This window comes from Acipenser ruthenus, chromosome 26, assembly GCF_902713425.1.
Source record: "Acipenser ruthenus chromosome 26, fAciRut3.2 maternal haplotype, whole genome shotgun sequence".
In the NCBI taxonomy this organism is placed as follows: Eukaryota; Metazoa; Chordata; class Actinopteri; order Acipenseriformes; family Acipenseridae; genus Acipenser; species Acipenser ruthenus.
In genome coordinates this window covers 1,059,865-1,086,807 of record NC_081214.1, presented here as the reverse complement: position 1 = coordinate 1,086,807, position 26,943 = coordinate 1,059,865, and the positions used below count along the sequence as shown (strand labels likewise).

Below are 26,943 nucleotides of genomic sequence, written 5' to 3'. Positions count from 1 at the left end.
TAGATGGATCACAGTCCAAGGTTTCTGTATCTCTGTGCTCATGCATCTTACAGACAAGGTCACAAGGCCGGTGTCTTTCAGCTGCAATGTGTTTTGTTTTTTTTTCTTGTATATATTCGTGTGAAACAGAATCTACAAAGCTACGTACCAGCTATTAACTTTGCAGGGTTTTGAAGGATACAAGTAGTTTAATATTGCATGCAATGTGATTGGAGGGAGCTGAGGGGTGTAGTGGTGAATGCACTGTTCATTCTCTGTTTTTATGCCTGGGTTAATAGTATTTTGATTTTCATTTTTAACAGTTGTCCTTCAGAAATTATATATATATATATATATATATATATATATATATATATATATATATATATATATATATATAAAAAAAATATGTGGCTGGTTTATTATTAAAAGCCAGGTGTAGGAATCTTCTGATCCGCAATCTTGTTAAAAAAAAAAAAAAAAAAAAAAAAAGTATGCATTTTAGCACAGTGAACCAAAAGAAAACAAGTTCCTATTAAAACAGCTCGAGGTCCAAAGGTCATGGAATGGTTCCTGTGACAGTGCAAACTGGATGAAGGTGTTTCGACAGGTAGGGCTCTGCGTTGTGTACAAGGTGAGAGCGGCTTCGTGAATCACAGCAGGGGGATTCTTAATGAGGGAAGCTCTAGTTCCTCGTGCAACACCTGGAAGAACACCTTTACTTCTGCAATCTTCCATTTCCAGTCCCTCCCCTGTCTCGGAAATCAGGAACTGTCTGTTAAAAAACAAACAAACAAACAACGGAATCTAATTTCTACAGTTTTCTTGATCTGTACAAAGCTGCGGAAGGGTTATCAGATTTGACTTGACATTGTTGTTGGTTCTGGACAGAATGATTGCAGGTTAAGTAATTAAAGAGCACGGTGCAGCACAGCTAAACCTACTGTTACACCTAATAAAAGAAAGCAAAAACGACCTGCCTTTTTGTGTCAGTTCCATTTCCAGGCATTGTGCCTTGAAACATAACAGATTTATAAATCAAAGAAAGGCAGGCATTCGTCGTGCTGAATTGAATGGATTAATACACACTGGGCTGAAATTACTTATTGATTTTTATGTGTATGAAAGAAAGTTAAATTTCTGCTCCGCAGTTTTGAAATAGAAGGATCGCATTCTCCGTGTTTTCTGAAACATGCCAATAATGCTTGTCATATTAGTCTGTAAAAATGTTGAGTTGACTTTCTACTCTACTCAGCCTTGGATGTACATTCTGTTCCATAACTGATAACTGATTGGGGCTTCTTTTCTGTATCATTAGTCACACAGCTCCATATTCATGTAGTATTTGGACAAGTAAATGAGCAAGCACATTAAAACCACATCTGAAAGCCAGATTAGCGAAACCCTTGTACTGTCATCACTGCGGGTAACAAAAATATATATGCACGATAGATCTGTTATTCAGTGTTCAAAGCCATGCGCTTCCATGCAAGTAGAAATACATGGAGAATAACGTCCAAGGGTTTACCGGGTAGCTTAACTTGCATTACATGCCATGAAGTTTTGAAGTTGCTGTGAACGTTTTTCCACAATGATGGAGTCCCCCCTATACTGTATCTCCCAGGGTTCCCCGATTATGGTTTCTATTCCTCGCCCAGCGATCACCGGGGGGCCCCCTTCTCGTTCGCGGACTATGCCTCCCTGGGGCCCCAGGCTGCTCAGATGCTACAAAGTGAGCATGCCGCTTCCGCCAGCAACTCTCCCCTCCACCACCTGCCCAGCCCGGATCAGTTTAAGAACCCAGGTTTGTACTGCGTTTTACTAAATCTCTTCAGACAGTCCATTTTCAACTGGGGGAGTAAGAAGCACTTTTTATTGGAGAGTCTGCACTGCATGTCCCCTTATACTTTTATATGTATACCTTTGACACTTGAGGTATATATATAAATAAATGTATTTTGTATATGTATTTTGTGTGTGTGTGTGTGTGTGTGTGCATTCTTATTTATACAACAAGTGTGTACAGAGCTATCTGCTGATGCCAGGCTTCTGTGATGTCATACTGTTGGAAACATTTTTTTAGCACTGTTGCTGTTACTATATATATATATATATATATATATATATATGTATATATATATATATATATATATAGATATATATATATATATATATAACGGTGAGCCTAGCTCTCAAACCCCTGGATTTCAATTGGCTGATCTTGTCGGAGGATCCAGACTGCATTGTGTTCTCCGCATAGTTTAAATTTACAAAGTCACCCAGTTGTATAAATATAATACACAATGCCCCTTGAAGGGAAATATAATACACAAATACCTCCGCTAGTTGTGATTTCTTTTATTTATTTATTTATTTTAACATTTCCTTTTGATTATGGAAACCAGTGTATGATCGCACGGGAGTATTTCGTAAGGCTACTCCAGCTGTACAGATCTGTGGGTGTGTAACAGCGTGCACACACATACTGTTTTATTTAGCATTTTTCCTAAACTGTATGCACATTTCATTTCTCCTGAACTCCATACAGCACATCTTTCAGCTGCCAGACCCGTTCTTTGTTGGTTTCCTTTTATTTTTGCAATTTGTAAAAATAAAAAAGAAAAAAGATTCTCACAATGTATTCAGCGCTATATATAATAATATATATAACACACATATAGAGTGGAGATAGGGTAAGGTGTTGTTGAAATTGATCATTTGTTGAGATGGAATAAATGTTTGTTTGGTTTTTTTTTTTATATTTGTGAGGCTGTCGGATAACATATGTATGTTTGACAACCCAGTCTTGAAATTTAATTTTAATTTAGGGGGAGAACTGCAAATGTGACAAAGGTACCCTGTATGCTTTTGAATTATTTTTTGACATACAATGTTGTGTGAGTACTGTAGGCCTTCTTGTTGGCTAGTGATTGGTCGACACAGTATGTGACTCAACCAATAAGAGCACGGTTCAGCCCAAGCCGCATCATAGACCAGGAAGGAATGTTGCTGAAGGCTGTTTGGTGCGTAAATGTGACTGTAGCTTTTAGGGCGGGTCTTTCTAAACATGATTCTGAAAGTGCAAGAGAAGTCCCTGTGCCTCCGTGAAGCCGCAGGCTTTGACGTCGCCCGGGAGATTTAGTAAATCGGTTTCTCTGGAAGGTTCTGTTAATAAGGAGATGAATTTAAACCGGAACACAATGAACAGCTTTTTTTTTCTGTATGTATTTATTTTTTGAATCATAGTAACAGTAGCGTGAATTAATATTGCTTTCTACACAAACGTCAGGCATTTACTAATGTACGATACAGTGCTCTGAGATGTTCTGCAATCACATTGTGAGAATGGATGAGGACACTTGATGCTAGGCAACACGGTTACCATCTCACACAAGCCAAAATGACCAATTCACTAGACCAAAAAAAACCACTGGAATATCTTTTCGACTGCAACATGTTTTTGTTAATACTGCAGATTCACAAATAAACAGAAGACGCACACACAGCGCTGGCATCTCCAGTGCTCCTCTCTCCACGGTAAGCAGCTGTGACAGACAGGCTGGGGGAAGACAGGCCACCTCAGCGGTCCTGCTTGTGGATCACTCTCTCTGTTCTAATTAACTTCACCAGCCCTCACAGCTGTGGCACAGAACGGCACTTGATTGTGACTATTCTGAGACTTTAGCAGTGTTGGTGTTTGATAAGATCAGTAGTGAGCCTGTGTTGCACACCCCACGAGTTTCTTCCTAGTGCTGCACGGCTCAGCCAATTAAAGACCAAAGCAGAGCCCGTTTCCTTGCCGTTCCAACTGGAGCGATTTAACTTGTTTTTTTTCTGCTTGTGGCACGAAGTAGAACATGTGTAGAAAGAGAAAGACGCAGTATGACAGCATGCATGCGCTGATTTTAATTTCACTTGTGAGGTTTAAAAAAAAAAAAACTGATCTTTATGGATTGCCTACTTTCTTAAGCATCCAGCATTTTCAACACTGTGCAAAATGGTGTTCCTGTACCGGTATAATGAATGCATTGGTGTCACAGAGCCCCACAGTCAATGCTTGATACAGCTGCTGTGTGTGCCGCTGTACCTGCCTATACCAGTTGTAACCCCTTGGCAGTGCATCACATTGTACAGTACATTGTGCATTCTGTTCAGTCATAGAGTAAAGCTTGAAATAGCCCATTCTGTTAGAGTGCCTGCAGCTATAATCCAACATTGGTACCTCTGGCCTGGCAGCTTGCTGTACCGCTGTGCTGTGAAGTCTGTATGTGTGTTTATAAGTATGTAGGTTTACAGCATCTTCAGTGAAGTAATCCTGCTGACAGATGGATATACCTTTTTAAATCATCACTCTCTGGGGGGGTTTGGGGGTGAATTTGTTTTCGACTTTGTCATTTATTTAAAGTTGCTTTTAATATCCGCCCAGGGAAGCTATGCCTTGTAATTAATACACTCGCTCTGAGTCCTTGCTAAAAACAAAGCTCGTAATGGAGCTCTGCAAGCCAGTCTTAATAATTAGAATTCATGTTTGCTATTACAGCTAATGACAGTAGTGTTGTCGCCGCAGGGCTGTATGCAGCTTAAATCCTGTTTTCCGTAGGAAATTGAGCTTTGTACTGTTCAAATGAATCTACCAATTAAGAAGTAACGATTACTGTTTAAGTTAAAAATAGCAATAATTGCTTAATGTATGACCGAAATCAGACTGTGCTGCTCTGATAAGACCGCCGAATCCAATGGCGAGGCTTGGCTTGTGAGCAGAACAGTTCCACTGAAACACTAAGCTCAGTAGTGCCTGAGGCGCACATTTTTCAATTAAGTGCTTGATTGCCAGCAGCTTTGTGATCAGCCCGGTATGCTGGTGCTCACTTTTCGATTTGGGTTGTGCACATTGTGCATCATGTGGCCATGCAGCTGTATGTTCCAATACTGATTTTAATGGCTTTCCTTACACCAGAACCTTCTGTGAAAGCAAGCCGGCTGCAAGGTGCTTTGTTCAGCGTTGGCTAGGGTGAATTGCGTTTGGCAAAGTTGGGTGGAACAGTGGTTTGTTTTCCTAGGTACACCTCCAAAGGGGTGGGAGACGTACAGATTTCTTTCAAATTTCGATTAAAGCGTGACACGTGGGTTTGCAGGTTCCAGCATCAGTACATTTAAAGTATTGGTTTGTTGTTTTTAGGATGGGTCACATAAACAAACCCACTGGAACATGCATCTATTTTATTTTTTATATCTAAGCAACAATAAGTAAGGTCATCCTAAGGTCACTGTAGCAAGAGCATTAAGGCGTCTGTTCAGAGCCAGTGGACTCCCAGAGCTTTTCATTTTTGAATTGCCAGTATTAATGTAGGATTCCCCAGCAGGGATGCAGCATCTCTTTTTCCACTGGGGTCCTGCTTATCCCAGTGTTTCTCAGGGCAGGCTGACAAGGTCACACAGCAGGAGGTCATTGGCTAAGCTGGGATTCAAAGCCAGAATCTCTGGGCTCGTCTGTCTGCCGCCACCACCCAGTCGCTTCGTTCGACGGCTGCTGCTTATCTTGAAAAGGATTATATCCACTCTGAGCGGTTGTGGTTTACAGAGTAAACATGACTGTGTAAAGAAGTCTTTCAGACACCATTACCCAGGGTACCCCCAGTAATTTCACTCCTGCCAGTTACCAACCAGGCATGATACCCCAGACGATGTGTGGTCCATAATCACCATCGTTTATATATATATATATATATAATCTAAGAAGGAGGACAGGTGTTGATTAGATCCAGGGTTTACATAGGAATCCCCCTATGCAGTTTGTGAAAAGGGATTTATGAACCTGAATTTATATTGAAGATGTACAAGCATTTAAACCGTGTTTTTTTTTTTTTTCTTTAGAAAATAATTTAAAAAGCGTACGGTATATTAATGGGAAATTAAATATCCCTTTGACATACTTGCAAGCGCTTGGCGATCCGCAGGGACCCGGAATGAATCTTCTGCCACTTGATTGTAATAATCTCCATTTCTAACCTCAATGAAACAGCACACTGTGTAGTCTTAACACTAGATCCTTTGTAGTTTGCATGGGATGTGAATGCTGTCTAAACGTGTCCAAATCTGGAAACTTGTTAATACTGCATGAGCATCGATTCACATGTCAAAAAATTGAATATTTTTTTTTGTGACAATTTGATGAAAATGAGCACCTTACAGTCTCTGATTTTAAGTAGAGTGTTGAATGATTGTTGTATATATATTTAAATATATATATGTGTGTATATATATATGGGGCTCCAAAGCTTCTTAGTTGGTAGTATGGGCTGAATATCATTGAACTTGCTCTCGCCATTTATTGCGCATGGCCTTAGTTTGAATGTGTTTTATTTTTAATTTTGTTTTATTTAGTCAGTCGGGCCTAGGCTGTACATGAATATGTTTGATTTCATGTCTAGTGGTTTGGCTTGTGTTCTGTTATGTACAGTGCATGCGAGGCTCATACCCAGCTTTTATCTCTGCACACCAGTCCTGAATAGCTACACTGCTCATCCGAATTTTGGCGCCCCTGCTTCCCCGGCAGGCACCAACCACGTCCGGCCAGGCGGATTCCCCGGCGCCAACAGTCCAGGGCCTGTCGCTGACCTCTATGGTACCGCCAGCCAGGACTCTGGTGTTGGTAACTACATAAGTGCTGCTAGCCCCCAGCCAGGATCCGGCTTCGGGCACAGCATTGCAGTAAGTACACTCGTCAGCTTTGTCTGCATTTATGTGTGTGGCAGTGTGTGTGTGTGACATTTATTTATTTATTTATTTATTTATTTATTTAAAAACATCAAGGCAATGCACCCTCTTTTGCTATTCTAAATTTTTTTTTTTTGTAAAAGTAGTAGTGCTGTAAAAGAGCTCTTTGGCTTTGAGAGAAGAAAAATGTAAAACAGAATTTGTACAAAAAAAAATCAGTAAAGAACAGAGTTGTGAAACCTGTGACCAGGTGTTACAGGCAGACACTACTGCACATCTTATATTATTATTTTAGAAATTCAACAACAGAAATTTAATCTGAGTAAACAGGTGTGAGCTTAGGGGCGCCCACCACTCTTCCGTTTGGTTCGTCTCCTTCAACTGCTGGAGACACGAGAGCTGACGGATGCACCGGTGGCAGAGCCATGCTACCTTAAACAACGAAGTCAATAAATCCAGTGACCAGGAAGTACTGCACGGCCGCTCCATGCAGCCGCGTTGTCTTACTGGGAGTCAGTGGAGCACAGGTGCACCTAGTCGTGCTACACATTTATTTGAATTAATTAAATAAACTGGATGTGAATGCTTTTGAAACTTTCTGTATTGAGCGTGCAATGCCTACAGTCCTTTTTTTTTATTACATTTTTATTTATAAGAACTAATTTGTATTTATTTAACTGCTAACCAGGAGGACAACATCTTAAACACTTTCACTCTCACACACGCGCACTCACACACACACATTATACAGATAGATAGATATCTTTAGATAGATATTGAAAGACAAATATTTGTGGCATAACCACGATTTAAAAATCATTTCTCTTCTCCTTTAGTTACCATGAACACTTTTAATTGACTGGTGTATTTTTCAATTTGCTCAGAACTAGGTTCAGGTCAAACCAAAGCCTGATTCCAAACGAGACAGATATTATTTTTTTTTTTTAGACTGGCAAACAGAATTAGCTTTTGAACTTTATGCCAAAGTCATCTTCAAAGCAATTTTTTAGTGTGGATTTTGCACGGGGAGGGTTATTGTTTCTTTTGAACGGTTACTTTTAAACCCAGCCTGTTTATTTAAAAAAATATATATAACACAAACAGGTTTGTATTTTAGTGATGCGGTTCTAAGGGTTGAGTTAAAGGTTGTAATTTCATGAAGATATTACTGACACAACTGACAAACACATTGTACAAATCAAGATTCAAAATGTGACATCTGAAAAACACATCATTTAAAAAAAGAACATTTTAAAGTGATGTTGTCTTCCTGGTGTCGAAACAAAGTTTGACCAAATGTATTTTTTCAAGTGAAAGTGGATGTGCTGAGTTCCTAGTATCCTGTTTGTTGTATTCATTCAGCAAGATAGTGTGTCTCGCTACTTGTTATTGCTGGAGAGCTTTTGCATGCCCTGTGGTGTTGAAATTGTATTAATATCGTTAATGCTAGCATGAATGTGTACGCCACCAAGGAAAGGCTATCAATCTCCTCTGTAATTCTTGCAAAACAAATGGCAATACATTAGCAGCAAAGCCTGGACACACACACAGGGATTGAATTAACAAGGAACTGTTTTAAACGGAGTAGCAATACTGCACCTGCACGGAATATACAGAGGGGAATAAACAGCCATGTATTAGATATTATTATATTATCTCTCAGACCTGTCTGATAAAATTCATTTAAAAACGGGCCACAGTCCTCTGTAAACACCTGTTCTTTTACAGCAGAACTGATTCTAGATACAGAGCTTGGCAGCCTTTAAAGTCACCAGACCAACCCTTTAAGTGCGGATCTATCTGGAGAGGTTATCTTTATCCAGGTCGACTAACTCCGTTTTAATATTGCAAAAATAAACAGAACTGAAATTGGGCACAAAAAAAAAACAGCTTAAAGAGCGAACAAAAATACCAGAACATGAATATTTAACACCCCCTATGGTACGTGCACGCGTGTGGAATAAGAAATGTCACCAGCCTGCTGTTACTTACACCTGAGGCTCCGCGGCATGCAGAACAACAGCCTTGACACGGCTGGGTGGCTGGGTGGGTTATGGCAATGGTTAAGGACAAATAATTTCAATGCTGTAGAAAAGACGGCTAACCAATTACTTTGTAAACATGTCTTCCTGGCTTATTGTTGCTCAGTTCGGGCACTAATGGTGTACATGCACATTCATGCTGGTAGCGCACTGCCTATTCATATACTCACCAATGATATATTGTCTTTTCCATGAAATGTATACTGACACAGGTACTAACTGTACAATTTTAGGGTCCGTTGATTGCGACAGCTTTTACAAACGGATACCACTGAAACCTAACAAGTGGTTGGTTGCCATCTCACTTTGAGGTATCATGTGCCTTTTATATTATACAAGTCATTTCTGTTTGTTTCTTTCGTTTTATGTAGAATCATTTATTCTTTCTCTCAATGTTTCTTTTTTTATGATGATGATGGTGATGATGATGATGATGAATCCTCAATTTTTTTTAAAGCACATTTTCTCCACCTACGCTTGTAACATCAAATCCTTTCTTTCTGATATTGCTTCCTTGTTTGTTTCTTATTGCTAAGCTGTCTGTACTCTGTATGTAGATCTCATCTGTTCTGACTCCCCCCTCCACCTTCACAATTTATCTGTAGGACCGTTCACATCTTTTTATTATTATTAATCAGTAACATGTTAAGAATTATTTGTGCAATGGTGACTGTATCAACCGAATCAAAACATGGAAAGGCTAGTGTCTATTGTACCTTTTAAATAAAAAAAAAAAAAAACTCACTTTTCCAGGCAATTAAAAAAGGTTATTTCAGAATGTTAATCTAATGAAATGGTTCCATAAATAGTACCTGAATCCCATTGCTAGGTACTATTTTAAACACTGTCCGTGGCTTGTTTAGTGTGAGTCCTACACCAGTGCACTCCAATGCACTCCACACTGCACTAACGGAATTACATACCCCGCTAACATTTGATTTATTCATAATAAATGCATAATCAAATGTTCACAATCCATGAAGTGGTACTAAAATATCAGACAAGCGTTTCAATGTGACTACTTCTTTCAATGCATCTTATTGAGAAAAGCCTTCTGATACTGAATAGAATAAGCGTTGGTATTGCACGCGTCGCATCATTCGTCTGTTCTGTGTGCCTTGGTCTGTCCTGACCCTGTGGAGTTAATAGTTTGATCTTAAGCAGGATCAGTTCATACTAAGCTGGTGCAGCACCTCTGCTGTAAAGTTGCTCCAGTTTGTAAGCGCAGTAGGATAAGTTCTCTGCACACCCCTAGCCCTCTAAAGGGGTTGGAAGGGTTCAGGAGGCATTGCATCGCGTTCTGTCGCCTGTGCAGACCAGCTGCTCCTCAGAAACACTTCACTAGACTTGGTTGGAGTTGTTTAGGCTCGCGCTCTGTGATATGTCAAGGCAGATAACTCAACTCCTTCTTTCTCCCTCCACATTATTTTGTTACCTTATATATAAAAGACTTTAAAGTTTCCAGGCAGTTCAGTTCTTGTTGCCAGTAGCGGCTGTGCTAATGAAGAGAGCGGTGCCCCAGTAAATATTCAGAGGCAGACGTTGTGCTATCTGTTTTTATATCATACTTTTTTTTTTTTTTTTTTAATAACTAAGATGCAACTACATTTGCAAGTTTAAAACAACGTCGTGGATTGTGTAGGCTGATTAGAAATACATACCGCTGTTTTTTTTGCATAATTTTTTAATGGGAATTCTCTAGTTTAAACACACAGCACTGTATGGCTGCACAGGCTGGTACTGTATTGTTTAACACCCAAACCCCAGCAGCTCCAATGCTTTACAGATAGCTGAGAGAGCGTGCACTAGTTTTGTGATTTGCTAAGCTGAGACCACTAAACTAACTTCCACTGAGCCTGACTGAAACCCAGGCATGAAAGTCCAGTGGAACAGCCCACTGCACCCCCGCTAGCGCACACCTTTCCATGAGATCGCCAGCCAGTGTTGGACCCAATGTGCCGGACATGTCTGCATTGAACTTGTTCCTGTCATTGGATCACCAATCAGAAGTCCTTCATTTCTCATTGCAGTGGAGGCTTAGTTAAGAGTACAATTTGCAACGTCTCATGAAATCCAGCTTGCCACCCCCCAGCCCTATCCTTCAGTATACATTAACCCATAAGGTATTCTTCTAAACTCTGCATGTTTGAAATGTGGTTTTTGAGTTGCTATTTAAAGATGTTAATGACCCATTAAGAGTCTCATTTGTTTTTCATTATTCTCTGCACACTGTACACTCTCTAAAGACACTCTGAAGAGTTTCTCTCTTTGTGTGTGTGTTTGTTTGGTTGGCGTTGACCCCATTAGTTCAGAGTTAATGTGAGCAGTTTAACAGCATGTAAATTCATCAGTCACACTTTGAGTTAAGTGCTACAATGCACTACTGTTACTTGAAAAACATTCATTTAAATGGGTATAAACTTGGGAATGTGCTAGTCATGCTAAAACAAGCCTAGTTGTAAATCAGTGCCTTGGTCCGTTTTTCTTTACTGCAATATTAGGAAGACGTGTTCTCTTTCTGTTTTGCTGCAGTAAGAATTCAGAAGGGAGCTGCGCTGGGTCACACACGCAGTAGCCGTACTTGGTTTACTTGTTATGAGGGTCACCACCACTTCCTCTCATCAGCTTTTATTTGATTATTGTCTGTTATCTTTGGTTACGTGTTGATATCCGAGGTACGACAGCAGCAGTAATTGCCGTTCTGGCAGGATGCAAACCTGTTCACGTGTGCTGTACTCTGGATTTCAAAATGCTGGGTGTCTAGTGGGGACCTCCTCAAGATGGCTGCCCCACAAAACAGCTGTGCCTATAAAACAGACGTCCCTGAAGTAATAATAAAAAAAAAAATCATCTCACAAGCAAATTTACCACGAACGCATCCCGCTTGCCTTAACAACTGCTGACGTGTCTCGGTTTCAAATAAATGAATTAAGTAAATAAATGAATAACTATATGGTTTTAGTTTAACATTTTTCGTTCTGTTTTTTGGTTTAGCAGAGTATATCAGGAGGCCCGGGCAAGACGGGGAGAAGTTTCTAATTGGTTCTGCATACAGATGATGTCATCAAACTTCAAGCACTACAGCAAACCAGTGGAGACGGGGAAACTGGAGGTGGCTGGCAGCGAGAACGACGTCAAAATCATCTCATCAAATCTGCTGTAGTGTATTATAAAGCTGGCTTTGTATTTCTCTTTAATGTAGATGAATCATATTACCATGGTTTTTCCTTGTAGTAATTTAAGTAGTGCTAGTGACGGAAGTAGCATCATAGTTTTGGTTTTAAGTTTTATTTTTATTATTTTTTGTATTTATTATTTTTTTTTTGGTGTATCTTACTTTAAGCTTATAGATGTTAGAGCTTAACGATGTTATCGACTTACGCTGTTTTCTTTATATATTGTTTTTGGGGCTTAATGTGTTTTGAAACGGTTACATTTATTATTTGAACTTTGGTACCAATTCTTAAACTTTCAGGTGTCGTCTTTGCACACGTAAACACACTGATACAGACGCTGGGGGGTGGAAACAAATAGATTATTATATTCAAGTGAAAAAAGCGAGAGGGTTGTTGACTAACACACCTACGTAGTTCTGTTTGTTTGTTTTTTTTAAATGTGACGTCTCGTTGTTAACCATAACGATCTATTTTCGGCAATAAGGAGAGGACTACAATATTTTCATGGTCCTTTTTTTTCTATAAGTGTTGTTTTGGTTGTTTAAAAAAAAAAAAAAAAGTGATATTACTTTGGTAAATTGTGAAAAAAAATATATATATATAAATATCTATACTGTAAATATTATTCCAGTTAACTGCATATAAACTATTAAGAAAAAAAAAAAAGAGATGCAACATATTTTTGCGATGGTGTAGGTCAACGGATGTGCTTAGAGAGTCGAGCGGGTAAGAAAACAAAAGACGTTTTTTAAACGCTCTGAACCGTTAATAAAATCCATTGTTAGCACAAAGGCCTGGACTGCCGCATAAAGAATTAGAAAAAAAAAAAAAAAAAAAAAAAACACTGTTAGCTTGCTTTGTATATACTTAAGGCCTAATAACTGTACTAGCATCATACCAGCATATTATCCGGTTGGAAAGCTCAGACGCGAATGGACACGAGCGGTTACAGGTGAAGCTACACGCCATAACTAACTCTGCTTGTTGGTGGGTTTTTTTTTTTTTTTATTTATTTTTTATTGTTGTTATTATTATTTTTATTATTAAACAAGTCGGTTTTTCATTTCCCAGACTGAAAACTGCAAGAAGCTACAACTTCAATATAACATTTATTAAGCTACATGAATAATAATATAAAGTCCAAAGCAGTTTTATTTACTTAAAAAACATGAATTCAAAAATAAACAGGTTCTTTTTTTATGGTTGCTGTTCACACATTTCAAGCGCTCGCTCTCTTTCTCTCGTCGTTGTGTACGTCCTCAAGCTTTTATATTTAAACTGTTTTTTCGCCAGTTTATTTAAATTAAATAAAAAATAGAAAGAAAACCAATTCCTGTTTTCAGCATAGTTATAAAGGCAATATTTAAAGCTTGTTTAACTTAATCCATTATGAATCCTCTTTTGAACGAATTAGGAACGCTAACCTTTTTATACAAATACCTCTGTGCTGTTAGTTTCACCAAGGAAGCGTTGTAAGATTCATTTATTTTAGACACAAAAATAATAAATAATGCATTAGTACATATGAGAAACATCATGGCACTGTGACTGGTAGGAAGAGCTGACAGTTTCCTATTTGCACATGTTTAATGTCAGCTGTTGTCTTCGCTAGAGGGTGAACTATGAAGGATTATTTTTCATTAAATCTGTCTTATTTTTATTTTGTTTTTTATTATAAGTAAATACACCTGCAGAAGAATATACATCTCGGTAGGAGACGTTAAACGATATGTATAGTGCTGACGTCTTGGTTTTTGGATATAATATGCCTAGTTTTAATATTTTTTTAATTGTTTATAAATGTTGGTATTTTTGGTACAGCCCATGTAAGACACTGAATGCGATGTTAATAAACAGCTGCTGAGTTTGTTTTTTTAATGGTAGGCTAACTTAGTTGTTGGTAGAGCAAAGGCGTCTCAATCAAAGGGTCTTTTTTAAAGAAGATAACTGACTGATAGATGGGTGCAGATGCAGATTTGTTTCCTGCTGGGTCTTTTTTCTTTATTTTTTTTTTCTTTTGGAACAACCAGGTTAAGCGAAATGCTGGACGCTTTTTAAATAATAAATAAACATGGAGACGTGATCAAGTAATAATAATTAAAATTAAATATTAATGATATTATTATTATTATTATTATTATTATTATTATTATTATTATTACTACAATAATAATAATAATAATAATAATAATAATAATAATAATAATAATAATAATAATAATAATAATAATAAACTGTTCATTCTGATTTAAAAAAAAAAAAAAAAAGAAAAAAAATTCCCTTGAGATTTCAATTTCTAGAATCTGGGGATTTTTATTAATATTTTTGTGGTGGTTGATGAATAATATTATTAATACTAATAATTATAATAATGTACTGTACATCCATCGATTTCACTCTTTCCATTCCCTGTCGCCTCATCTAATAATCTTTTGTTGATCATCAATGTATTTCAAATAGTGTGTAAAACAAAACCAAGTAATCTTGTAAAGAGTGCTGTCTTGATGCTTATGTAGTGATCGTTCCTCTCTTCCACGCTTTCTCTTCTCTGTCTCTTTAGTAATTAGTGGTAGATGTTACGTAAATTAAGATTTAAGAACTAGATGTAGTCATAGCAGATTTAGGACCAGTAAGGACAGAACTTTCTCTTATTAATTTTAAAAGTAAAAAAATTGCTAACAGTAATTATTTTAATAGCAATTTTCCTTTTTTTTAAAAATTTTTTTGCTGATCTCACATGGTTTCAACTAACCAAAGCTCTGACAGATGAAATCTAAAAATGCTGTAAGACTGAAGTAAAAAAAAAAAAGGCATGAATTGGATCCCCTCTCCCTTGAATGTTAAAAAAAAAAGGGGTGTGCCATACTACCTTAAATGCTAACGCTAGATATGAAACAAAACTTGTTTTATTTTCAATTATTTTTTAACAGGGACACAAGCTATAATTATGAAGAAAAAAAAAAAAAGATGATTTTATTACGTAAAAAAAAAAAAATCATATTTTTTTAGAAAGTTTAACAACGTTGAATAATAATAATTTAAAATAATAATAATTGTGTTATATGTTTTGATGTTTGTACAAATAATAATAATAATAATAATAATAATAATAATAATAATCCCAGTGGCCCACGCCACGACTATTTTTGGATACTGAGATGTTTTGTTTACATTAATGAGTAATTTAGTTCCCACTCATCTAGAAACCTAATTTTAAAGATTTTGTGACTTGTTTTTGTACTCGAGAGGGTCTTCATTTTAAATCAAACAGGTGTCTTGATCTTTTAGAGGTACCTGTGGTTGGAGGGCGAGGGTGGAGAGGATGTTTTTGCAGGCACTACTTGCATGAATTATTAAAAGTTCTTTCAAACTCTGAAAGAGTTCAACCCAACAACACGCAACAGCAGGATCTCCTACATTAACCGCGACCACTTCCCTTACACTAATTCGAGTAAAGTCTCTGTTTGACTTGCTTTCAGCAGTGGGCAGCACAGACTCTAATCCCTTTTTTTATAACCAAGCACGCTGGGGCGTTTCAGTTATCAGGATAGCACGTTTTGTGATCACAAGTTGTTTTCATTGTTAAAATATTGTATGCTTACCTTTTCAGTGCACTATTTGTTCATTTCAAATTTGAGACGGCCGAGTCGCTTCCCCGTTGTTCCTCATACATTCTTCCCAGAGCGATATGAAGATTCCTGTTTCCTGAACACTATAAAACCATGTTAAATGTGACCAGATTTATAATTTAAGAATAAAATGCCTTCAGACCTCTCCTCTCTCGTTTGATTTAAAATCAAGACCAGCTTGTCTTTAAATAGTCCATACCATTTATTTATTTATTTTTAATAATAAGAAGAATAATAATTATTTTTAATTTTTTTTTTTTTTAAATTTGAACCTGTAGCTTGGACTTTAAGGTAGCATGGCTCTGTTGCTGTAATTTTATTTTTCATTGTACAGCAGTTTACAGCTGATGAATGTTACACATCTTGCTAGATTAGTTAATTCATTGGATAATTGTTAGTAAAATAACGACCTGAAAGGTGTTCCGTTGCATTGCGGAATGTAACTGCGGCATCCGTTGAAACTTGAATTTTGAGGCAAGTGCTAGGCTATGGCCAGTCTACCGCTCTGTAAAACAATAAACAGAAGCTTGGAGACTGCCTTTATGGGATCTAACATACATACACTGCAGATGCTAATGACCTGTGGGCTTCTGCCAGCGAGTGGAGCTGTTTAACACAGGTCTGACACGTGCTGCACACGTTCCTGAATTCACACCCAAGCCCAAAGTCCTTCCTCACTTGGCTTTGACAGCGTGAAGAACCGCTCTGTTTGCGCCGATCACTGCTACATACTGACAACGGGAAAGGCTTTAAGTAACGACTTGGTTTTTGAAATGGTTCAAACGGTTTCTCTCGAACCTGAACACTACACGCTGTCCTGCGCAATATTGATGGAAGCGCTGTAATAGCACAGCCCAGTCTCCTAATGGTTTATTTCACAAGTCGTAACGAATGACTCTGTTAGCAGATTGCCGTTTCAGATTACGCACAAGATGAATTTTTAGTGTGAAGCTGACCTCCGCTTGAGGTCATTCCCATTCCAGTTGCCACATTAAGAACTTTTTTTCTGAAGACTCCGTGTAAAAATGTAATCTGACGTACTATAGTAGCATAAAAACAGCATATTCAAAAACAGGAGAGACCGTTATTTCCGGAGCTGCTGATTTGAATGTGGTTGCAGGGGGTACCTCGAGGCGTCGGGAATTAGTGAAACTCTTCCAGTGTATCCGAGTTTTATTGCTTATTCTTAGCACTTGCCCATTTTTTAACGTTAAAGGACTTTTTAACTGAACTGACATCTGAAAGCATCTTTCAGGTCTTTCGTGTACGGCTTGCTGAAGCCCTGTTGTAAAATAAACTATGTGGATGGGGGTCTCTCACATCGCAGATGTGGAAAGTATAATTTTATATTTGTATTTTCAAAAAATAATAATAAAAAAATAACGTTTGTGAAAGGTTTCCATCCTCTACTGTGGTCCAGAAATCAATGTGTTTGTCTGGGGAAAAAAAATTCAATCAAATAAACTGTTTTGAACTGTTTCATGTTCTTTCTTTCTGTTTTTTTTTTTTTTTTTTTCAATAAGATGCTGACCTTTTTTTTTTTTCACAGTTTAGACTAACTTACAACATGAAAAAGTGAACATTATTACTGTAGAGTTATGATACATGCATATTTCATCTCTTGGTTTACTATAAACTTACAAATATTATGATACAGGTTTACTATAAACGTACAAATATTATGATTAAAAAAGGGACAGGATTAAAGAGCTAACTTCATCTACAGGAGCACTTCTCTGCAGAAACAATTCTCTCTCTCTCTCACACTCACACTCACAGAGCCACGGACACGGATGAAAGGATAAGGATGGTTCTTTGTCAAAGCCATGTCTTCGATGATTGGAAGTAGTTTCATTTGGGCTTGCTCTTTTTATTAATGGGTTCATTCCCCGAGTCCTGAACACACTGATATGGCGCCGCACCGCCAGGGCAAGCCGTCTGAAAGGAATTATTTCTAACCCTGAATTCAAAATGTTTCTGACGTCCCAAATTGACACATTGACATTTGATTTCCAGCTGCAGCTGGGTTACAGAAATTGAGAGTAACTTCTCCGGTTTACCCATCAACACTCCTCCTGACAGGAGGCACAAGCCTTGCACATCACATACTGCTGTGTATCTGGTGGAAAACCCAGCGTGATGCACACACAGTAACCGATTCAGCATGCACCATGGTTAAATTGACCCTGCAGCTTTACTGCATTAGCTTTACTAACTGGTTCCACAACAAGCTAATTCATTTCTGACACACTTTTTTGTTTTTTTTCAGTCTGAACAGTCGGAATCCAAGTACTGCATTTCTCATCTGAGAGATAGGAGGTTAACACATACACAGCATAACCACATGCATGAAACTAACGAGTATACGTTTTCTACATCCACACAGAGCTATGGACAGTGAACGAGAGGATATTCTTAAATACCCCTACTGACTGTTACCCAGATTTAACCGCAGACCCGCTTATACACACACCAGCGCAACACATTAACTTTGTTTTATCCCAAATGCCAAACTCTAAACATGGCAAAACACGTTCAGCCACCTTCTCACAGCAGATGATATTCAGTATCGAGCACGGAGCTGTTTTATAACATCAGTTTCTTCTAAGAAAGCGCACCGCTGCTTTGGGGGCAGTTAAGCTGACCAGAGTTCAGGGAGCAATAACCCTGAACTCTGTTACCAAATCACATTGTGGATTGCAATGCCCCCTCAGAGAGGACCCCCCCCCACCCCCAATCTCACCCCCGCACACCCCCACCCTGAACTCGGTTACCAAATCACATCGTGGACTGCAACGCCCCCTCAGAGAGGACCCCCCCCCACCCCCAAAAGACCACTGTGATATCACTACCAGCAGCCACAAACAATTATAATGTATTACCAGTTAGAAAAAAAAAAAATCCATACATACAGCAAGATCTAAATTAACCACTACACTGAAGAATGCTGATTCAAGTGCTACACAGAGAATATGATGACTACCCAAACATTACAGGGAGAGCATCGGCCCGACTAATAAACGCTGCTGGACTAGTCTATTGCTGTCACTCTGGCCCCTCTTACTGTACCTTCCACTAATAAATTACACAAGGGAAAATACAAAGGAAAGCTGGGGAGCAATAGACTGCTACAACGTTTACATCCATCAATTCCAGCACAGCTACTGTTTCTGGATGTTGCTTTTTTTTTTCTTTCTTATATGAACACTAAAGATACTGTCAACAGCAACAAATCTATCCAGTGTAACAGTTTTAACTTGTTAGCAGGCACCGCCAGCAATGCCAGCCATGTGTACCGGTGGCTTACAAATCACCTCATCCCGGACTGCCAAGAATCAACAGCAGTGATCTTCGGGTGTAAGCGAATCTTAAGCAATCCTTCTTGTTTCCTAATGTACCACCGCCTGCTGTGGGGTTTCAGAGAGCCCAATCTACTTTTACAAACAGAACCTCGTGCCCAATTAAATGAACTTTTTCTGCAATAAACACGAGGTATGGATTAAAACAAAATAGACCGTGGAGAGGCATTTATTGAACCCAATAACACCATCAGCGCGTTAACTCAGTCCAGACTGGTACACGTTTTGTTTGCATTTCACACAAACTTACGTACTTACATTTAATAATAATAATAATAATAATAATAATAATAATAATAATAATAATAATAATAATAATAATAATAATAATAATAATAATAATAATAATAACTACAGCTAACCAGAGAACACCAGATGCTGTCTAGTTTTACTCCTGTGTCGATTAGATTCTTCAGTTGTAAAAAATAATTCCTGACTACAAGTAAAGCTGAACCCTCACCTGCTCACCTCTTTTTCCTCCAGTGCTGGAGTTCTGACTCTGGTTCTGGTTGTGGTTCTGGTTGGGGTCAGGGTAAGGGTATGGTTGTGGTTCTGGTTAGGGTTTGGCTCTCAGCGGTATTGGAAACAATGCTTACCTGGCTCACAGACTGACCTACAGTAAGCAGAGAAGGTCGTCTTAATAATATGGAAGGAGGCGGTAAAACAGACACAGAATCAATGCAATTGCCTAGCTAACAAATGTATTGGCAGTGCAAAACAGCGAGTGCAATCCATGTTTGGAGGCAATACTAGCCTCTTTTCCAAGAAAGCATTCAAGAGAATTCCAGCCCTTCAATGCACAGTATATGCTGACAGCGGCGTTCTGTTAGAACTTACATTTAGAAATGTGTGATCTTTCTTTTAATAGCCTCCTTGCATAACGTTCGAGCTTTAGTGCCACGTAATAAAACGTTTACGACATGCCTCCACATGTTTAAGCTGGGCAGTGTTGGTCCTTGAAGCCGCTGACGTTTCCACAGCTCCCCTCGTCGTGATTTTATTGCTATTCCACACGGCGTTGCAGCGCAGTCGTAGTCCACAGACTTGGCCCGGATTCAAAAAATTACAATATATTACACATATCTTTGTCACCGCGTATGCCTACTGCATTAGTAATTGCTAAACCCACAAGCCAGCATTTATTACCAGCAATTACCACTGAATTCATTTATCTTGTCATTAAAACATACCATTGTATTCAATTTTCTACTTCAGTATTTTGGCTCAGGTCCAGTGCTATTTGCTGATACCATAATTACCATCCAAACCGTGTGTGCTGTTACAAGTGCATTAGGGAACCAAATGGCATAACAACGCGATTCCCAGAATAACCGCTGCCAGAAAGCCATGCGTTTATGTGTTGGATACAGTAATCCACCAGACTTTACAGTTAGCAAGAAGAAACATGCAGAGGCTGAAGTTATAAACCAACCAGAGCACATGGCACAAAAAAAACAGACACATCCCAGCTTTAAAAGACTTCGAAGCTCATTTTTGTACCGCAATGCTTAAAGTAGAAACTAACAGTAAACACCCCATTGTGACGATGAGGGTCAGTGCATCAAAGGTCAAGAGCTCTGAAGCATCTGAAGGTCAACACTGAAGAATTGAGATTGCGCTTCCAGATCTTGACACTTTGATAAAAGAATCTTGGTGGACGGAGATCCAAACTACATCCACCGAACTACAGCAACAATGTATACCAATATACGGCTGACACTGACTAGCACTAGTCTTGGACTACCCAACGGTAATGCATGTAAGGTAGTCTGTGATTGGTGCTAATCAGGGTCTGTGAAACCACACAGTGCACCAGTAGTATACTGTGATGCATCATACAAGGGATGTAACGCAAATGCAAGTTATTATTATTATTATTTGTTTATTTAGCAGACGCCTTTATCCAAGGCGACTTACAGAGACTAGGGTGTGTGAACTATGCATCAGCTGCAGAGTCACTTACAACTACGTCTCACCCGAAAGACGGAGCACAAGGAGGTTAAGTGACTTGCTCAGGGTCACACAATGAGTCAGTGGCTGAGGTGGGATTTGAACCGGGGATCTCCTGGTTACAAGCCCATTTCTTTAACCACTGGACAACACAGCCTCCTGTGTGTTACATTGTAAAAAATAACAAAGTAAATTGGGCCAGCTGAACTGGCCAAGGGTCACAAGGGATATGGTTAAAAAAAAATTATAATAAAATAATCTGTCCTTGGTTATCTTTTATTTTACTGCCAGTTGATAATATTAACATAAATTTAAATAACAACATAAAAGACATGTAGGCCTAGACCCTGGAATGTAGCTACTGCTGAGAATGGTGTGAATCACAACACACTGCATGTTGTAAATTATGAACCGAGAAAACTTGTTGGTGCCGCAACAGTCCGTTCACTTTGTATTCTTGTGAAAACACGCACAGCTCTTTCCAGGAGCCCATCACTCTTGACATGATTGTTTATTTCCACGACTAATTGGCAGAACCTAATCAGGTACTGTTTTACCTGAAAATGAAAAATGTGATGTACGTTGTCAGCAAAAATTAATGTCATTTTTAATTTGGAGTGGCTGTCCTATTTTCATATTCTAGATTGTGTTAGAGGCTTAAAGATGTGACAGCTATTATAAATCTGTCTACTTCTATCCTACCCATCTCCCTCTCGGCATCTACTTTCCTTCTCTCGCGCTTTAATAAATAAACATGCAAAGCAATGCCACCTGTCCACTTTGTCTTGTTAGATTTCATCAGAAATTTCCAGAGGTACAGAGGAGGGTGGCTGATGCCACAGCGCATCACAATGGAAGGTCGGTCATTCTCGTTCCCCAGAAGTACTGGAAACGCTCCCCCCAAACCTGTCCCAGTTCTTCCAAGATCATCTTTAACCTTGATCTAAAATCGCCCTCTCCCTCTGAATTCTACATTAATAAATGAAAGAACTAAAGGTAGAGCAGGGATGGGAATAAGACTCCCGCTGCTCAGCAGTTTGATCCATTCCTGGTTTTACTATGAGTTCAGTAAGACACACCTGAGCTTGTTCCCTATACACCCTGGGTATACTCAAGATCACAGTAAAACCTGGAATGGGTGAAACCGCTATGCATTAGGAGTCGTATTTCCATTCCAGTAGTGTAATATCTGGGGGGGGCGGCAGGATCAAAAGGGCTGAAGGCCAGCATGGCCCACCACCGAGTGCACAAGAGTTATAGTGACGAATCCTGTTGCCTAGGTCCTTTTGGTAGATCTTTCTACATTATTATAACATTGGAAATGTTTTGGTCGGACAGCAGAACTGTGTGGGAATAGCCACCACAACCCTGTCATTGAAAGCCAAGTGAGTTACGGGTGGGTTATATGGATGCTGCCTGTTCTGCAGATTGCCTGCAGGCTTTTATACATTTTATTTACATGTACTAAAGAAAAAAAAGAACACAAAACTTTACTTACTGGTCAGCATCACTTAATGAAAATCAGTGCTAGAAGTTAGTTCAGTTTCCCTTGATGTACGCGGCTATTACCATGGCATTGCAAACACTATGCGTTTCACATCTCTGCTCTGCTTTGATGTCACAGACGTACAGCCAGAGGCCTTACTGAATACAGGACCTGCAAAGGTGCTCGGTGCCACTTGTGATGTGGATTACCCAGCCGTCCAGTGTGGACCACTGAACTCATTTCACGTCACTGCCAGATTTGAACAATGCCTTGTGCATTAAGCCCGTCTACTCCCCCGCACCACTGGAAAGAATGAGTCTGCAACGTCAGACTCGCACTTCTTAAACAACAGACACAAACAAACACCTTGAAATAACAACGGTTTGAAAAATTAGCTGGGAGCTAAAATTCGCTCCAGAGATGGTCTCTTTATGGGCTCTCCTGCGTACATGTAATGTTGAAATACTGCGCTGTGTTTAACCCCACTGTGCCCCAGTATCTCTGTTTACTGGTGTACCGTTGTGTTGTGACATCTCAAAGCAGTGGCTTTTTATTTACCTGAACCATCATCCAGCTGCAACTGACAGTTCTCTCTCTTCTCTCCATCCCATTCAGAACTCCACAAATCCCTTCCAAAAAAAATAAAAAATATATATATTATATATCTGGGACAGCAGTGTGGAGTAGTGGTTAGGGCTCTGGACTCTTGACCGGAGGGTTGTGGGTTCAATCCCAGGTGGGGGACACTGCTGCTGTACCCTTGAGCAAGGTACTTTACCTAGATTGCTCCAGTAAAAACCCAACTGTATAAATGGGGAATTGTATGTAACAAATAATGTGAAATAATGTATAATGTGATATATTGTAACAATTGTAAGTCATCCTGGATAAGGGCGTCTGCTAAGAAATAAATAATAACAATAACATATATATATATATAATTAGAAAAGAATGCATGTTATGTTGTCAAGTTATTTGCAAAGTACCTTTTTATTATTATTATTTTGCAGTGTCTCTAGTTGTTCTGCTTTCCCATTTCACACCTATTAAAGATAGTGTCTTTCTGCTCCCTGCACTGTAAGCCAGTCTAATAAGATGCTGCAGGTTTGCAGAGCTGCTCAAGCAGGCAGACAGCCCAGCCATCCAGCTGCCCTCTCCTGGCTCCAGAGCTGTCACTCCTACCAGCCCACACAGTGAAATCCTAATTGACGTGACATATTGACTGGCACTCTTCTGGGGCAGGCATGGCTGGAGACCGCACGCCATTCCAACTCGCTAACAACCCCGGATTAAAAACTAGTTAAGAGCCGATGAAGACTGAATCACGCATTAACCGAACGACCTTTCAGACGAAACAAGCAAGCAAACGAATTGAAGTAATGATGGAACCGCGGCTTCACATGTCCACGAACATTAAAACGGGGCCTCTTTTGTTCCGGATATGAAATATAATTAAAAAGGCTCTTGACTGTGGCGACAGAGATATCTTTGCATCTTATTTAAATACACTGCTGGATCTCTTGGGTAAACATACCTCAAAGCTCCTCCAGTGCAATACTGCAACACAGAAACACACGGATTACAAGGCAACTGGAGCAAGGTGGACGTTTGTCTAAGCAGCAAGTCCTATCGTGGAGTAAGACACCGAGCAATGCCTTCTTGCGTACACCAGCCAGTGTAACTAACAGCTTTGCTTCAATGTGGCTTCCTTACAAGAACGATCCAAGCTGTAATTATTAGTACTGGATCTGCAATTTTATTTATTGGATTCTTTTTCAACGCAACAGCTCCCCAAACACCGGCGGTATTGAATTTCACACATCAATCACGGCGGGCTGACAGTTCACAGCACAATCCGGGGACTGCTGTGTAACGATTTAACCCCCCCCCCCCCCCCCCCAAGACTGTGTCTTACTGAGAATCATGATATCATTATTAATGTGCAAATAAAGGTCAGGGCACATGCCTGCATGATGTGAAGGGATCCCTCGGGGAGGGGGGTGGGGGTCCTCACTTTATAACTGTTTTCACCTTATTAACTAATGCTTGTGCACGAAAGGTCACCACACCATTAGGAAGTGGCCAATCAACCTATGTCAATGAAATCAGGGTAAACTTTACATAAAGTGTCTCTAATTACTGTGTATTTACATAGTAGTTACTTAACAAATACATGTGTACTTACACATGATTACAGTGTTACTATTGCATAGCTATAATGCACTTCATGCGTAAATCTACACAGGGCTGTGATTAAGCAAACTTACAGGAAACTAAACCAAATAAAAAATACAGAGTTTAAAAAACAGTTATAAGCATTAGCCAAAACGTTTGTCCACTCCCCATGCATTTTTCTGCCCCCCCAAAATCCAAAACTGCTCACCCCAATGCCGTGGTTCTACACAAAGGGCAATAGTAGCACAAGGGCAGTTGCAATGGTAAGAACCAAGCTGGTTGAACAAACACAGCCTACCATTGCACTACCGTGATGCCCCCATCAACACCAGATCAAAACCAGATCAGGAGAAATCCCTTCGCACAGAACGCTTTCTATTCTCAGAGCTAGCCAGCGGTGAAATATAGATTGGCAGCATCTTTTGGGCAACTTCAGGGAGTTCACAGCCGGGGTTTCAGTTTCGCTGGCACTGCGAAAAACAAACCCAACGTGAATCCTGCATTCGATCGCTCAGCCTATTTCAAGGGTTACTGGTCTTATTTTAAAAAGAGTTCCGGGTCCCCAGGTTTTGTATTCTAGTAAACCATGTAGTGTAGAGTTAAAATAACCAGCCACGTTGCATCTTCTTGTTGCGTGGCGTTTCCATCTCGAGTGATCAGTTCTAATCTACCTGTATCATGCATCTGAACTCATGTTGTCACGGGGGTGTGGGTTACAGTACCTCTTTGATGACATCATTTACACGGATGGGCTGCCAGTTCCAGAACTGATCCAATCCTGCTGGGCTAGGCCCTGAAGAGGTCCACTTCTCTAGATAGAAACCCAGAACAAGGCGCCATGCTGGGCCAGGAATCTAAAACAGTAGGGAATAAAAAATTATTATTAAAAACTGTCTTTAGGGTAATGTACTCTCATGTTGTACAAACATCATATTTTGATAACTGCATCCCAACGATACCAGTGACAGCTAATGTTCATAATTATTTAATTTACTCTTTTAAATATTTAACCTAGAAAATGTTCATATTCACTGAACAAATACAAATGCTTGCAAACATGTAAGATAATTCATTAACCTGAATTAAAAGGGGTTCAATTTGATCAATTTCAGCGATGCATGTAAGACTCCCAGTGCATAGCAGTCTATTGCTGGTTTTACAATGAGTCTGTTACCTATACCCTGAATGAATCTGCTGTGCAATAGGAGTCTTATTTCCATCCCTGAAGTTAATGATAATTAAGGGTGTGGTTGGAAAAAAGACCTGGAAATACCAGCAATGCTGTGGATAACTGTGAATCTGCATCAAAGCCTGTGCCCCAAAATGGGTTGATACAGTTTTTTTTTAGGACCATCGTGTTTATTTCAATTTCAAACAGTTGAAAGCATCATCGACTCCTGCTATACTGCGAGTGTAAAAAGAAGAATGTAATTATTAATGGCATTGCTGTTGACGCGCACAGCGCCGAGGCTCTGCAGCAGTGAATGCGATGTATTTATTGAATAACAAACTCCGGGGAGTTAAATATTTGGTATTCAACTCGTTCGAAACGGTTTGCTCGATATCAAAGTTAATTAAATGGTGTTTGGACTAATCCAGCCTTCGCTTCTTACCAACGACATTTTATATACACTGGAGCGTCTACCCAAAGTAAATCTCCGGGGGAAAAACGAAACTCAACTAAAACATTTGCTCTCACATTCGCGTCCAGGCGATTTCTTTCATTTCATAATAATAATAATAATAATCTCTCTGCGGGAGACGGTTTGTGTAACTAGCGATGTATACAAACGCGGTTGTGGTTTGTTGTTGTCAAAGCTACATGTTCCCATCCCTTCACCGTTTTTATACAGGTTTACTGCAGTAAATATGGGACACAAGCACAACATACATGTATCGGTAGTAAACACATGGTAATTCCACACGCAAACGTAGCTAGAGAGACTACAGTAGCATTAGAAACCCCGTAACTGCAAATGTATTACACTTACATTTTAAAAAAAGTCGCTTCAGCGGTGCAACGTGCTCGTTGGTTTGCAGGACAGAAAACATTGCGTAACACGTGACACCCATCAGCATCCGCGGGACCAGCGCACTAATTCGCTCAGTGTGGAAGCGACCGCTGACACGTCACGGCAATACTCACCCTGTGTAACACGGGACCGTTACTGCGAGGGTCGATTTCAGTTTATATATATATCTATAAAACCCATATGTTGGTTTCTGACTCCACTGGTAAGGAGGGGAAAATTACAGTAAGCAAAAGAAAAAAAAAATCAAGAAATACAAACATTGAGAGCTGCCTGAAGACTATATGGGGTTAACCCAAACTCATATGATCTGAAAATGTAACTAAAAGCTTGTCTCCCAGATCATGGAGAGTCTGTGCTGGTGGCGAGAGTCCCAGGCCCTCTTAATCACGCCACGGAG

The 26,943-nt window shown here is 39.4% G+C and overlaps 1 protein-coding gene and 1 long non-coding RNA gene across 11 annotated transcripts in view; one reads left to right on the top strand and one right to left on the bottom strand.

Moving 5' to 3' along the window:
* msi2b (musashi RNA-binding protein 2b) overlaps positions 1-17,017 on the top strand; it is a 158,973-nt gene extending 141,956 nt beyond the window's left edge. For 2 of the 10 annotated variants that reach the window (XM_059001213.1, XM_059001217.1), the window contains 4 exons: positions 1,604-1,783; positions 6,482-6,690; positions 8,972-9,049; positions 11,736-17,017. In XM_059001213.1, coding sequence (XP_058857196.1) covers positions 1,604-1,783; positions 6,482-6,690; positions 8,972-9,013 — 431 coding nt within the window. In that variant the 3' untranslated portion in view covers positions 9,014-9,049; positions 11,736-17,017. Of the gene's footprint in view, positions 1-1,603; positions 1,784-6,481; positions 6,691-8,971; positions 9,050-11,732 lie in introns of all 10 variants that reach the window. The other 8 variants (XM_059001221.1, XM_059001222.1, XM_059001219.1 and 5 more) reach the window with 6 other exon arrangements.
* Positions 451-26,644, bottom strand: LOC117429040 (uncharacterized). Its single transcript, XR_009308957.1, has 4 exons — positions 26,505-26,644; positions 25,236-25,367; positions 22,897-22,967; positions 451-754 (listed from the first exon to the last, which is right to left on the bottom strand). It is a non-coding gene; the product is annotated as an uncharacterized LOC117429040 (long non-coding RNA).
* Positions 26,645-26,943: the final 299 nt, after the last annotated feature.